Raw genomic sequence first — 12,087 nt, 5'->3', positions numbered from 1 at the left:
GCCAGGGAGGTGCCATGGGGCTGGCAAAGGTGGCCGGGTCTGACCTGGTTTGCTCAATGCTCTGAATGAAGAGTAACTAATAATTTGCTTCCTAAAAGTCTCTCCAGGTCAGCTTTCCTCAGCAAAATTCCCATCAAAGCTCTGACCCTGAACCTGAAAGGTACTTATTCACTCAAATCTAAGACTCTATGCCAAGCTAGGTGCTTAATTAAAGATTGAAAATCATTAGCTCATACGAGCCACTCAGCAGCTTCATTTGTCACATGTCAGTACCTCGTATCTAATCTTGAATGGTTTACAGCAAGATCTACCTCCCAGAGCAAATTCCCATCGTTGGGCTGTGCTGCCTCACATTAATCATAGGAACATTTCTCAGGTCCCTTTTCCACATACTGGCCCACTCCCACCCCAGTATGATCTTGCCAAGTAAAATTTTCTAAGTACTGGTACTTTGCTAAATGAATTGTGAAATAGAATGTTAAAGCTTTCTTAATCCCACATCTTTTTATACCTATATAAATCATACTACTAAAATGCTATTTGGGGGCTGTCTGCTACCAGTTAAGTAGAAAAAGACTTGTGAAGACCAAAATAAAACAAAATTATATGCATTAAAATAAATTCACTTTTTCAAGTTTCATATCTAGACCAAGCTGCTTAACATCAGATACAGTTTCTGCACATAGTAAAATTCCTATTTGGATAAAGTATGTAAAAACAATAGTTACATTTTGTGTGTGTATGTTTTTTGGCTTACCCCTGCTGTTTTTTTTTTTCCTTAATGGAAATGCACATTGTTGGACCAAGTGTTGAATATAACAAAATCCATATAACTTTTTGACTGAAGTATCAAAAAAAAAAAAAAAAAAAAGACTTGAAGAGTTTTGCCTCATCAAATATGCAAGTGATTAACTTTTGTTTTGCGTAATAACTACCAAAAGAGACAGATTCTGGTCACAAGATGCCACCACTTCTTTGATGCTCATGCAGCTGCAGCCACAGGAGCTGGTGGCTGACTGATGACAACTGGCTAAGCCAAGTCTCAGTGCAGCCTGGGGCCCACCACTGCTGACAAAATGCTGCTCTCCTGTGCCCCTCTGGCTGTGCAAGCTCCTTTTGTTTGGGTTTGGTTTTTTAACTTGGATAGGCAGGGCTGTAAATGAGATTAGTAGGGTGTAATGCTACTCTTCTAATACAAATGTCCTGAAATTATTCTTTGTTAATAGCAGCTCATAGAGCCCAAAACTGAGCAGTTTATGGCTCAGAGTTGTGCCCAGCCCTGCGAAGAGGGAGCATGGAGCCAGCAGGAGAGGAATAAGGGTACTTTATCAATTCACCTCCTCCTGCCCTCCACTTGCCTCCCAGGTAAGGCACCCTCTTCCATAGTGCCCCCACTCAATGCATTGAAAAAGCTGAGGAAGGCCCACTGCACTCTACACGACTTCTCCTCTTGGCTACCAGGAAAATTAACCCAGCATTTTGGGAGCTGCTGCCCATTTGATGGATGTCCCTACTGTTATGAGGATGAACAATAGCCTAATCTGTGGCAAGCACATTTCTCTCCCTCTCAGGATTTTTCATAGAGGTGCACAGAGAGAAATGAAAGAGAAAACAATTTCTATTTCTGCTCCTTGTTTTTCCTATGTGGAATGTGTTTGGAGAATTGTTTACCTGGGGTGAGTGCTTGATTGGATTCAGGTGAGGATTGTTTGAGCCTGGTGGCCAATCCAACCCACCTGGGGCTGGACTCTCAGAGAGGGTCACAAGTTGTGTTAAGAGTTAGAGATAAAATAGGATGCAGCTTTAGTATTCTCTTTTTATATAGTATATTAATGTATTTTAGCATAGTTATAATAAAGAAATAATTCAGCCTTCTGAATTGAGTCAGACATTGTCATTTCTTCCCATTGGGTTTGCCTGCATTTACAATACTAATCCATCAGTGCTTCTTCTCTGCTTTCTAGGAGAAGAGAAAATAGATGTTTGAGCAGTAAACTGCTGCAACTGGTTAATTATAAATATTGTTTTCACACTGAAATGTTGCAAAGCAATTTCCTTCAGAAGCACCCTCCCCATCATTCCCAAAGCAAATGTGCTTGCAGTGTTCCACTGTGTTCTCAATGGAATTTGTTGTAGACCTTAAAGGTAAAATATCAGCTTTAATAGTTAAAAATATTTTACTGGTAGTTTTATTCTGTCAGGCAGTACAGATGTGTCAGGTTTGAGGCCATACAGTGATATTTCACTAGATGTTTGATACATGCCTTGCATGCATTACATGGTATGCATGGGCATGCACATTTCTTGAATAAAACCATTTAGCAACTCCAAAAATATTTGGCTATTCCCCCCTCTAATTTTAAAGCAAATTGTTCAAAAAGTAGGGTAGTACCAGATGTAGCTGCTGGCAGTCTGTGTTCAGGGTGTGTTTCTGGAAGAAAAAAATAAGCTAACAAATCCAGCCCGACTGGAAGCAGGAGATATATCCTCATGGGATTTTGAGCCAAAGCTTGGATATTCAGGACATATGGATAAGTCCTTAGTTATCCATCTAACCCACCCAAGCTGTAACACCAAAAGTTTTGAAACTGGATTTATGTAACTGTCTGCAAATCACTTGAGGTGGGAAGATGGAAAGTATGGTATGAGGCACTACTATCAAAAGCTTTTCTTTCATGAGTGGTCTCACACAGGATGTATAGTGAAATAACTTGTCACTTTTAGAGAAAGAAACTTTCAGCAAATGATGGACTCAATGCTGTAAAACTTGGAAAGTAACATTCTTTGCATCCCTGAAATGACTTAGGAAACAAAGTCACATTTTAAAGAATATTTTAGGCTTATAAGAGCATGAAATTAGTTGGCTTTCATGTTTGAAACTGGGATTCAGCCTGCACTGTGACTTCAGAACATTTCATTCAGAGTTTTTTTCTGGGCATTGCTTCTTATCTTTACATCCTATGTGACAGTGTGAGCTACCTGCAGCAAATTAGGTGCTGTGCACCTTGTAGGAATGAGCTGTCTAATTACAATGCTGCTCGTGAGGTGAAAGGAGTTAACACTGTCTCACATAATATATGCACAGACAATAGATATAAATATGTATAAATATCTATAATTACACACACACACACTGTATATATTTATGTCTGTTTATGTATATATGATACAATGAATATAATTTTTGTATGTTTATATGTGTATATATGTAATGAATGATAAGCAACAAATTACCTCATTAGCTGTTCTACAGCCAAAACAAGTGAGCAAAAGAACCCCTTCCCAGTAGCACAGGCCTATTGTACCAGAAACGATGAGAAAAAACCATGGCTTAGGTGGAAATGTTGTCCCAAGTAATTGAAAAACCTCTTCTGAAGAGAGCCTGAATTATTTGGATTTTTCCCCACACTCCTATTGTTTCATATGTAAAATAAGCTGTTGTCATCTTCCAGGCATTCCAAAAAAACAACAGGAAAATCCCATTGCTGCTACAAAGGAGTAAATATTGGGATGGTGACAGGCAGAGCTGCTGGCAGTCAGTGTGATGGGTGTGTTTCTGCAAGGGCCAGTTTTTTCTCCACATAACCACAGTGACTGTCTGTTGTGAGAACCTAATTGATTGATAAACTGTTAGAAACATTTCTACTTTTTTGTAAAAGCTGCAATCTGCTACCAATTTGTCAGTTTGTTCTTTTAACTCACCCCATAAAAACAAACAGAAACCTACATTTTTATAAATGAGATTTCCCATGAGAGACAGTCATTGTTTTGAAACTTTCAACAAAAAGTTAAGCTTAATGATGCGTGTTCCCAGATGTTACTCTAAGTTCATTTATCCCATAATAAAGATACTTATTTCTAAAAATACACGGTAGAAAGCTGTCTCATAAAGCAGCATCAAAGCTGACTCGGTTTTTTGGTATTTAATTTTTCATTACTCTGTCAAAGTTTTGCCCACAGATCTCTCTGTAATCTTTCAGATTTGCAACAAAACGTTCTTTCAGTAACATTTGTGTTAGGCTGTCCTCCTTTGGGGGCTTGTTTTCATTTACCACACTTGTGCTTTCCATCCCAAATCCCAGCAGCTTAGAAGCTGACAGGGAAGTTTGTTCCTCTGCTCTTTCACACCGTGTGGTGCCACTTTGCCTCCAAGCATAAATTTTCTGTCAGGAGAGTCTTGTGTCACCAGGAACCACCCCTGAGAACTTATTTATTTTAAATTGCACCAATGACAAGATTATGATTTTGTCACTGGTGCTTCTTATTGCAAATTTAGCTGAAGCTTTGCAAACCTGTCATTACTGAAACAATTCTTAGAAATTCAATGCAGAGCCATAAGGGATGCAGTGTGGGGCAATTAGGGTATTCATTCATTCCAGAGTCATCAGAAATTCCCTGAGAAACCTAAATGGCATTTTTTTCCAATAAGATAATTTATTAGAGGGTTGTATTGAACATCTTAGCCCTAGACAGAAGTAAAAGACCCCCCCAAGACTGTTTTTCCCCTCATCTGTTTGCAAAGTGTGTGCAATTATTTTTACAGCACGCTGCTTGTTCCACAAAGAAAATTCCTCTGGGTTCTGTTTTTAGCAGCAGTGAAGTACCAGCAGGCCAGCTTTTGGGAGCATCCCAATGAAAGCAAATTATTAAAGCCATACTGCTGCATTTACAAACCCCTCTGACACCCAGGCACGTGCAGGACAAGTGCTGGAAGAGATTGAGAATGGGCACAATTTCTGAGAGTGCATGAGAAAGTCCTTCTGGTGGTATAAAATAACATTCAAATAATTGCTTGGGGGGCAAAACTGGTGGCCAGTGAGTTGACTAATGATCCTAGCAATGAACCTCTGGCCACCTGGTAGATGTCTAGTGAGGTCATCAAGGTCGCCACTGACTTCAGAGCAAGTTGGAAACAATTTGTATGTGGGGTTGGGAGCTTTTTTGTCCTTTTTTCCTCATGTTTCTGTCTTGGAAGGCTCTGAGATTCAAAAAGACTAGAAGGAAGGTAGTATATTTGTTGGATAAAAGTTGTTCTTCTTAGCTAACTCAAAAAGCCAATTTGGTATGACTAAAAAAGAACTTCAAGCCTTACCATTACAGAAGTGAATGCAGGGTATTTAAAATTGTGAAAATGCTGTGAAATCTCTGTAGGAAGCTACAAAATCACGTACTTCCTCTACTGTCTCTACTGTCCACTAACACGCTAAGGTTGAAAATACCCTATTTGAAAATAGGGTATAATCCCCTGGTTTCAGATTTTGTGTCAGGCTCACTGTGCAGTACAAGTTTCCCAAGGACCCCCAAAACAGACAGATTTCAGGTGGATGTAGGTCAGATTTCAAGTCTGCCTGGATTCTCAGAAGGAACTTGAGATTTCACAGTGAAATTGCAGAAAATTCTGTAACTGCTTTTGTAAGGGTCCAACCCAGAAACACAGAAAGCATATCCTAGGTTCCAGAGTTTTGTTCTAACCTTGAGTTTCAGTCAGTCTTGAATTCAAAATGTCTAATTTATACAAACAGCAAATTATCTCAGAAGAAACCAAAATCACTAAATATTATTTACTGTACAACTCTGAATATTTAATTAAAGGGACTATATATCATAACACCAACATTATTTCTAAATGTGACCCCCAAAACCATGTTTTGTATTAGCACATTCCTCTGGATTTTATGGATTATACTTAAAAACAAAAAACTATACCAAATTCTTTCAGTCATTCTTAGCTTTTGAAAGCAATACAATGAATTAAATAATAGCTGTGGGTATAAATAACTACTGGAAAATGCAAGAAAAAGTTAATAAATTTCAAAATACTATTTATATTTTTTAAAATGGGGGGAAATATATTGTTGGTATTGCAAGCCTTTGTATTCCTTTCTTAAAATATGAAAGTATTATAATTTGTTTTTTGCAAGAACATTTGAAAAAAATTTAGACTTGTTAATTAAAATTTATTTCCATGAATTCTGCTACCAGAAATATCTGTAAAAACATGCACTTATTTGGTTTGCTTATGTCCCTCTGCTTATGAAATTCTGATGAAAAGTAAAATATAATATGCTTAATAAGAATCAGCAATGTGGTCTAGTGGTTACTGGGCTGCATTTAGAATTGGGGGACCCATGATCAGTGCTTGGTTCACATAATGAGCTCTTTCTGTCCTTGGGACTTCACTGTTTTCCATCTCAGTATCTGCTTTTGCTCTTTTGTCCCTCTTTCACATCTGGACTGTGACATGTTCCAAGCAGGACCTGCATCAGTGTCTCCATGGGGGTGGCACAGCACACACCAGCTAGAATGCCAGTTTAAACAGGGATGATAATGCATCTAGCACTAATAAATTCTCCCTGATAAGTTTAATAGTTGATTTCCATTTTCTTTTGCCTCCAAACACAATTTATGATGCTGAGCTGAAATTCCCAGCCTAAGTGAAGTGATCAGACCTGGAGCTGGTCTTCCAATATGATAGTCAGCTGCTGAATTAAGTTCTTTTACACCTGTGGCAGCAATTTTTAGGCAAAAAAGACTGTGCCTCTCAAGGCTGTTTTTCTGTTTGGCTCTCCAGTCAGCTTTCTCCTGCACACCTGGAGACCTCAGCATGGATCCTGTCTCTACACTTGAGTTTATGCCTCTCTCACCACACTGATATTATTCAGTATTTCCATTCCAGTGAACTCCTGCCCATACAGAACCTTCTGTTTCAGTGCATGGCCAATGCAACTGTGCTAGTAAGCAAGATCCAGGCAGTAAAATAATTGCATTGTTTCTGTCACCACTAATTCTGCTAAGCCCAGTGCTCAGTACAGGACTGAAAGCACACATGGTTTTAGAGGAGGAAAATTCAGTCTTACTTTGGGGACTAGAGAAGGAGGTGGATTTTATTGGATTGCTATATTGGTATATTGGATTATTCTACCAGGAGCTTTTCCTGGGGGAAAACACTCTGAAGGCTATAATCTCTCCTGAGGTAGGTATATATGATGCAGAAAGATTTGTTACACTTTTTAAAGGACAAGCTTTGAGAGCTATGAGGATTGATGAATATAAATCTGTGGTAAGCACATTTCTCTCCCTCTCAGGATTTTTCATAGAGGTGCACAGAGAGAAATGAAAGAGAAAATAATTTCTATTTCTGCTCCTTGATTTTCCTATGTGGAATGTGTTTGGAGAATTGTTTACCTGGGGTGAGTGCTTGGTTGGATTCAGGTGAGGATTGTTTGAGCCTGATGGCAAATCCAACCCACCTGGGGCTGGACTCTCAGAGAGGGTCACAAGTTGTGGGTGAGTTAGAGATAGAGTCAGAGAAAGTTTTAGCATCCTCCTTTTATATAGTATGTTAATGTATTTTAGCATAGTTATAATAAAGAAATAATTCAGCCTTCTGAATTGAGTCAGGCATTGTAATTTCTTCCCATTGGGTTCACCTGCATTTACAATATAAATCAGCATAGCTGCATGATGTTTATTGTTACCATGAGAAGCAATTCAGTCGTGGTTCTAGACTTGAAACTGCTTCTTCTTCTGCAGCTCTTTGTAGCTTTGTAGTTCCAAAGACACAGTTGTGCATCTGCTAAGAAGTGCATTGTGTACTACTATGTGTATTTCATTAGAGCTGGGCTCAAATGAGTGATCTGGGTTTCACTGGAATAAATATCTGGAAGTGCTGTGGAAGCTAGCAACGCAGACAACTCAGTCCTGTCCCATCACAAGCCCCGACATCCCTTGCTAGATTTTTTTGCAAATTGGATGCAAAGCAGTGATTTATCATTATGCTAAACAGATCCTCCCTGTTATCGGGGCTAGAAAGAAGGCTTAAGAAGCAGGAATTTTTTGCAGGAGTGCCTATAATACACGGCCGGTGTATTATAAAAAAAGGTGAAGAACAAATGCCATCCGGTGACTTGATGTGGGTGCGGGATAACTCAGCGAGAGGGGTGAGCTCTCGGGGATGCTCCTGCCACCAAGCCAGCCTCCCCCCGTCCTCCAGCACACACGCTCCCATCCCTCGTCCTTTCTGGAATACCTTTCTTCCAGCCTCATTGTTGTGCAAGTTCATCAGCCTCCGTGCATTCTTTTTGATTTCTCGGGCATCAACAAACCTCCGGGAGAACTCAATGCCGTATCTGATATCCGCGGAGCAGCCTCCCCACTTCCAGCCCTCCTCCTGGTTGTAGTAGCCCTGTTTCTCTCGGTCACAGCCACAATTGCTGAGGTTGCCCTGGCTGCAGGCGGCCGTGACAGCGTGCGCAACCCCGGCAGCAGTAATGGCATAGGTGAACGCAGCCTCCCTGCTCCCTGTGGAGAGAAGCCAAAAGCTGATGGGTTGGCAGAAAGGCAGCACGTACTCGCTAAAAAAAAAGTTACACACATTATCTACATCGCGGGGGTCAGGCAGTGATGTGGGGAGGGTGGTATTCCTCGGCGTGCATGGTTATTAATCTGACTTTATAAATGCTCAGTCGCATCCATTAGTAATGCTGAGTGTGAAGCACTGCAGGAGAGACCCATAGAGACAAGAACTGGGTAAGGTTCGTTTTCTTTCAAGGTAGAGGTTACTCCTTTTCCCTTGCAGACTTCTCCTGTGCATAGTTATGCTGAAGTGACCCTTTTCCACTCCCACTCTGACTCAAACCTCTGCATTACCATGGCTATTTAGCATAGAAGTGCTGTGACAGCACTATTTTCTCTCCAAATTAGGTGAGATAGTGTCATGGAACACAGACTTATTTTTTAAAAAGAGCTCTTTTAGAAAAGGAGGGGTTTTTGTTGTTTAAATTTGTGTGTGTGTGTGTGTGTGTGTGATGCTGCTACTTGCAAAGGTTCCCGATGGCCAATTCCACATAAAAGCTGTTGATAATGAGTATATGAGGAGAGGTGAATAAAGCCCCTTTCTGTACTGATTGGCTGAGGTGCCTGTGAGGTGCAAGGAGGCAGAAGGATGGGAGGGGAAGCTACAGCCCATCCCTGCTCTTATGTGAGACCACACTGGCTTCACACAGAGCTGGATCATGGTGTTTTGCTGCTGTTATTTATAACACTTCCACACCAGTTCCCTTCTCAGTGCCTTCCCCATGAGTTCCCTTCTCGTTGCTTTCCTCTGTGTGTTTCTCTGGTGAGAAGCAGACAGTCCTCTAGTGCTGCAGCCATAGAATAACTGTAAAGAATTTGCAGAAAGTTGCTGAAATGCTTTAATGACCACACACAGAGCTCTAGCATCATTAGTGGATTTGGGAAGGGAAAAAAAAAAAAAAAAAAAGGAACAAATTTTCCAGAGGAGGAGGAAAAAACAAAACAAAACAAAAAAACTTAGAAGCTAGTTTTCAATTTTTAATTTTTGGATTTATAGATCTCATAATTATTCTGGAATGATAACTCCAAGGTATGGGGGGATTTATATTTCTTATTTTCGTAGCTTCCTGAAAGATTACACCATTGTCAGATATGAGAAAGATCCTACAAGAAACAATCAGAAACTGAGGTTTGGCACCATTTTCTTGTTTCTCCAAAGAAATAAAAAATAAACTTTGGGTAGGGAAAAAACAAAAGGGTTTTGTGTTCTTCAGCTGCCAAGAAGGTTGAACTGACATGTGCATTATCTGAGTAGCTGGTGCAGTTGCAGGACTGCCTCTGCTTTCAGACACAGCAGTGTTTTGCTGGGGTGTACGATGTGTGCAGTCTGCTTCCCAAACCGTGGTCTGCAGAGCACTGGTGGTCCAGGAGGCCACGGGAAAGGGTTCACAGCTAATCCACAGAGCCATATTAAACACTATTTTAAATAGTGGTTTCAATTAAAAGTTTGATGATAATGATACCTGGTGGTCTGTAAGAAATTCTGAGGGTTTTTTGCAATCCAAAACAGCTATGGAACCACTGTTCTAGTTCCTAGTGTGATCTTCACATGTTGCTATTCACTCCTATCCTCTTCGCTTGCCAGCTAAATTCAAATCTGGGACTCTTATTTTAAAATGTGTTCTGTTGACTTGCAGGATTTCTTTCTTCTTTTTTTTTTTTTTAAAAATCTATTTCTAATCTATACATTGAAATATTGGAAGTATGAGATGCAATAGAAGCTACATATATAGATACAGTTTGCTTTTCTTCAGGATGAGGGTAAACAGCAATGCATAACCAGACCCAGGGAAATTTTTGGTCAGATACCTTTGAAGTATATGTAGAAAGGCTTAATAATAATAAGAAACTTATTCCTGTGAGGGAACATAGCAGCTGTGACCTACAGTTCAGTAGATTTATTCAGAGATTAAGTGACAGTTTCTCAGCTCATATTTTGTGTTTAAGCTCAATATATTCCCCATGTCTTCAGAGTAGGTGGTAGGACATTTCATTATAGCCACTGTGTCTGTGACTTCTTTGTAAATTTTCACACATTGCTTCCCTTGATCAATTTTATAAAATGAAAGAAAATCAGTTTTCTCAAGTCATGGGATAATATCAAATGGAAACCACACTGACTCTCTTAAGAGATTACTCTCCATTTTGATGCAGCTCTCAAATGAAAAGGTCTCAGAAATTAGCAAGTTAAGTTGTCCTGCAAAGAATTAAGGTTTTGGGGGATTCGTATTTTTTTAACTAGCATATGTTCTAAAACTTCACTTGTGTTCCTGAAAGTTTACTGAGGTTCCAGGATCAGCATCTATCAGAAACTGCTGATGGAGGAGGGAAGGGAACCTCAGAGCTCAAATAGTGTCTGCTGTACACAAAGCTTTTCATTAGCATGTCATCACCTGGAATCAGTTCTAAGCAAGTCTTTGTTAGGCAGCTAAAAATATTTAAGTAATGATTGCTGTGATACCTTAATGGAGAACAATAATCTCATTTTACGGAATTTTCTGAGATTTCAAAAATATTCTTGGTCTGCAACAAAAAGGAGACAGGTCTTTCCAGAAATGTTCATGAAATGAAGATACAAGTAGCAGCAGATTTGGCGTTTGACTCAAATTTGGGGCTAGATATTTCTTTTTCCAGTGAATATCCTGATTATCTAGTTATTTGGCACTGTATACACGCTGTTTCTCAGTCTCAGAAGAAAAAAATCTTGTCTGACTTACAAAGTTTTCTGTCACACAGACCAGAAAAATTCTGTTGAGATTTTTATTTTAGTGGAAAAGACACTGCTTTGGCTTTATTGCAACTCTTGGGTTTGTCCATCTCTCTGTTAGAAATGCCTGCCTTGGTGTCAAAGATGACAGTTGTGACTTTATCCCCAAAACATAGAAGGGATGTTTGCATGAGTAACATGAACTAATAACTATCTGATCTGATAACTGTCTAATCTAATAACTCCAAAATAAGATGACTGCCAGTATTAATTAAAATTGAGCCTTTTTTCTTTGGCGAAGGTGCTTAAAGCCACTTCTAGCAATCTGCCAGGCTATCAGAGGAGTCTGTCATTTGCCAATCTGAGTTCCTGCCATTTTCTTGAGTTTATTTGCATTCTAACAGAGTACTTTAAAAGTGTTCTAATAGCCAGCAATGCAGGCAGCTGCTGCTCAGACAGACAGATACTAGACCACTGATTCCTTAGCACATGTCTTCTGGCAGATAGGCAGAGAGGAGCTTTATCTGTCCTTGGAGTCATGGAGTAGCCTGTGTTTTACCCCTCATTTAGATATAATTTCTGGCTAAGTTTTAGACTTCTAACAGAGCACTTAACTGAGTATGGTTTGATGTGGAAATTCTTACCAGTTCCACAATTGCTGTAGTTCACCAGACTCAAACGTGCACGCATTCAGCAGAGTGTTCTCACCCTGGAGCCACAACCAGCTGAGAATCACATAGGCTAAATGCATATTCAATTATTCAGCTGTGAGCACAGGGTTAAAGTTTAACTGTTCCATAGCTATTTGCAAGACATCTATTTGTCAGAGTAATTAGATGAGAATTCTGCTATTGCACACACCATCCTGAAATGACTCATGTCAGCAGCTAGATGAATAAGGCTGCCACTGAATATCAGCTATTAGAACTGTAATTTAACTTGAAATATTTAACTGCAGAACATACAGTGTTTGGCCAGTAATTTCCTAGATCTTGCGTCAGCAAAAATATAAAATAAAAAATATA

At 39.6% G+C, this 12,087-nt stretch overlaps 1 protein-coding gene and 1 long non-coding RNA gene across 4 annotated transcripts in view; one reads left to right on the top strand and one right to left on the bottom strand.

The window, feature by feature from the left end:
• Nucleotides 1-12,087, bottom strand: part of WNT7B (Wnt family member 7B) — an 88,934-nt gene that overhangs the window by 6,840 nt on the left and 70,007 nt on the right. For both annotated transcript variants that reach the window (XM_002187951.7, XM_002187986.7), the window contains exon 3: nucleotides 8,030-8,301. In XM_002187951.7, coding sequence (XP_002187987.1) covers nucleotides 8,030-8,301 — 272 coding nt within the window. The remainder of the gene's footprint in view (nucleotides 1-8,029; nucleotides 8,302-12,087) is intronic.
• Nucleotides 1-12,087, top strand: part of LOC115493429 (uncharacterized) — a 78,914-nt gene that overhangs the window by 49,079 nt on the left and 17,748 nt on the right. The window lies entirely within an intron of this gene.

This window comes from Taeniopygia guttata, chromosome 1A, assembly GCF_048771995.1.
Source record: "Taeniopygia guttata chromosome 1A, bTaeGut7.mat, whole genome shotgun sequence".
NCBI classification, from domain to species: Eukaryota; Metazoa; Chordata; class Aves; order Passeriformes; family Estrildidae; genus Taeniopygia; species Taeniopygia guttata.
This window is presented reverse-complemented; position numbering and strand designations above follow the sequence as displayed.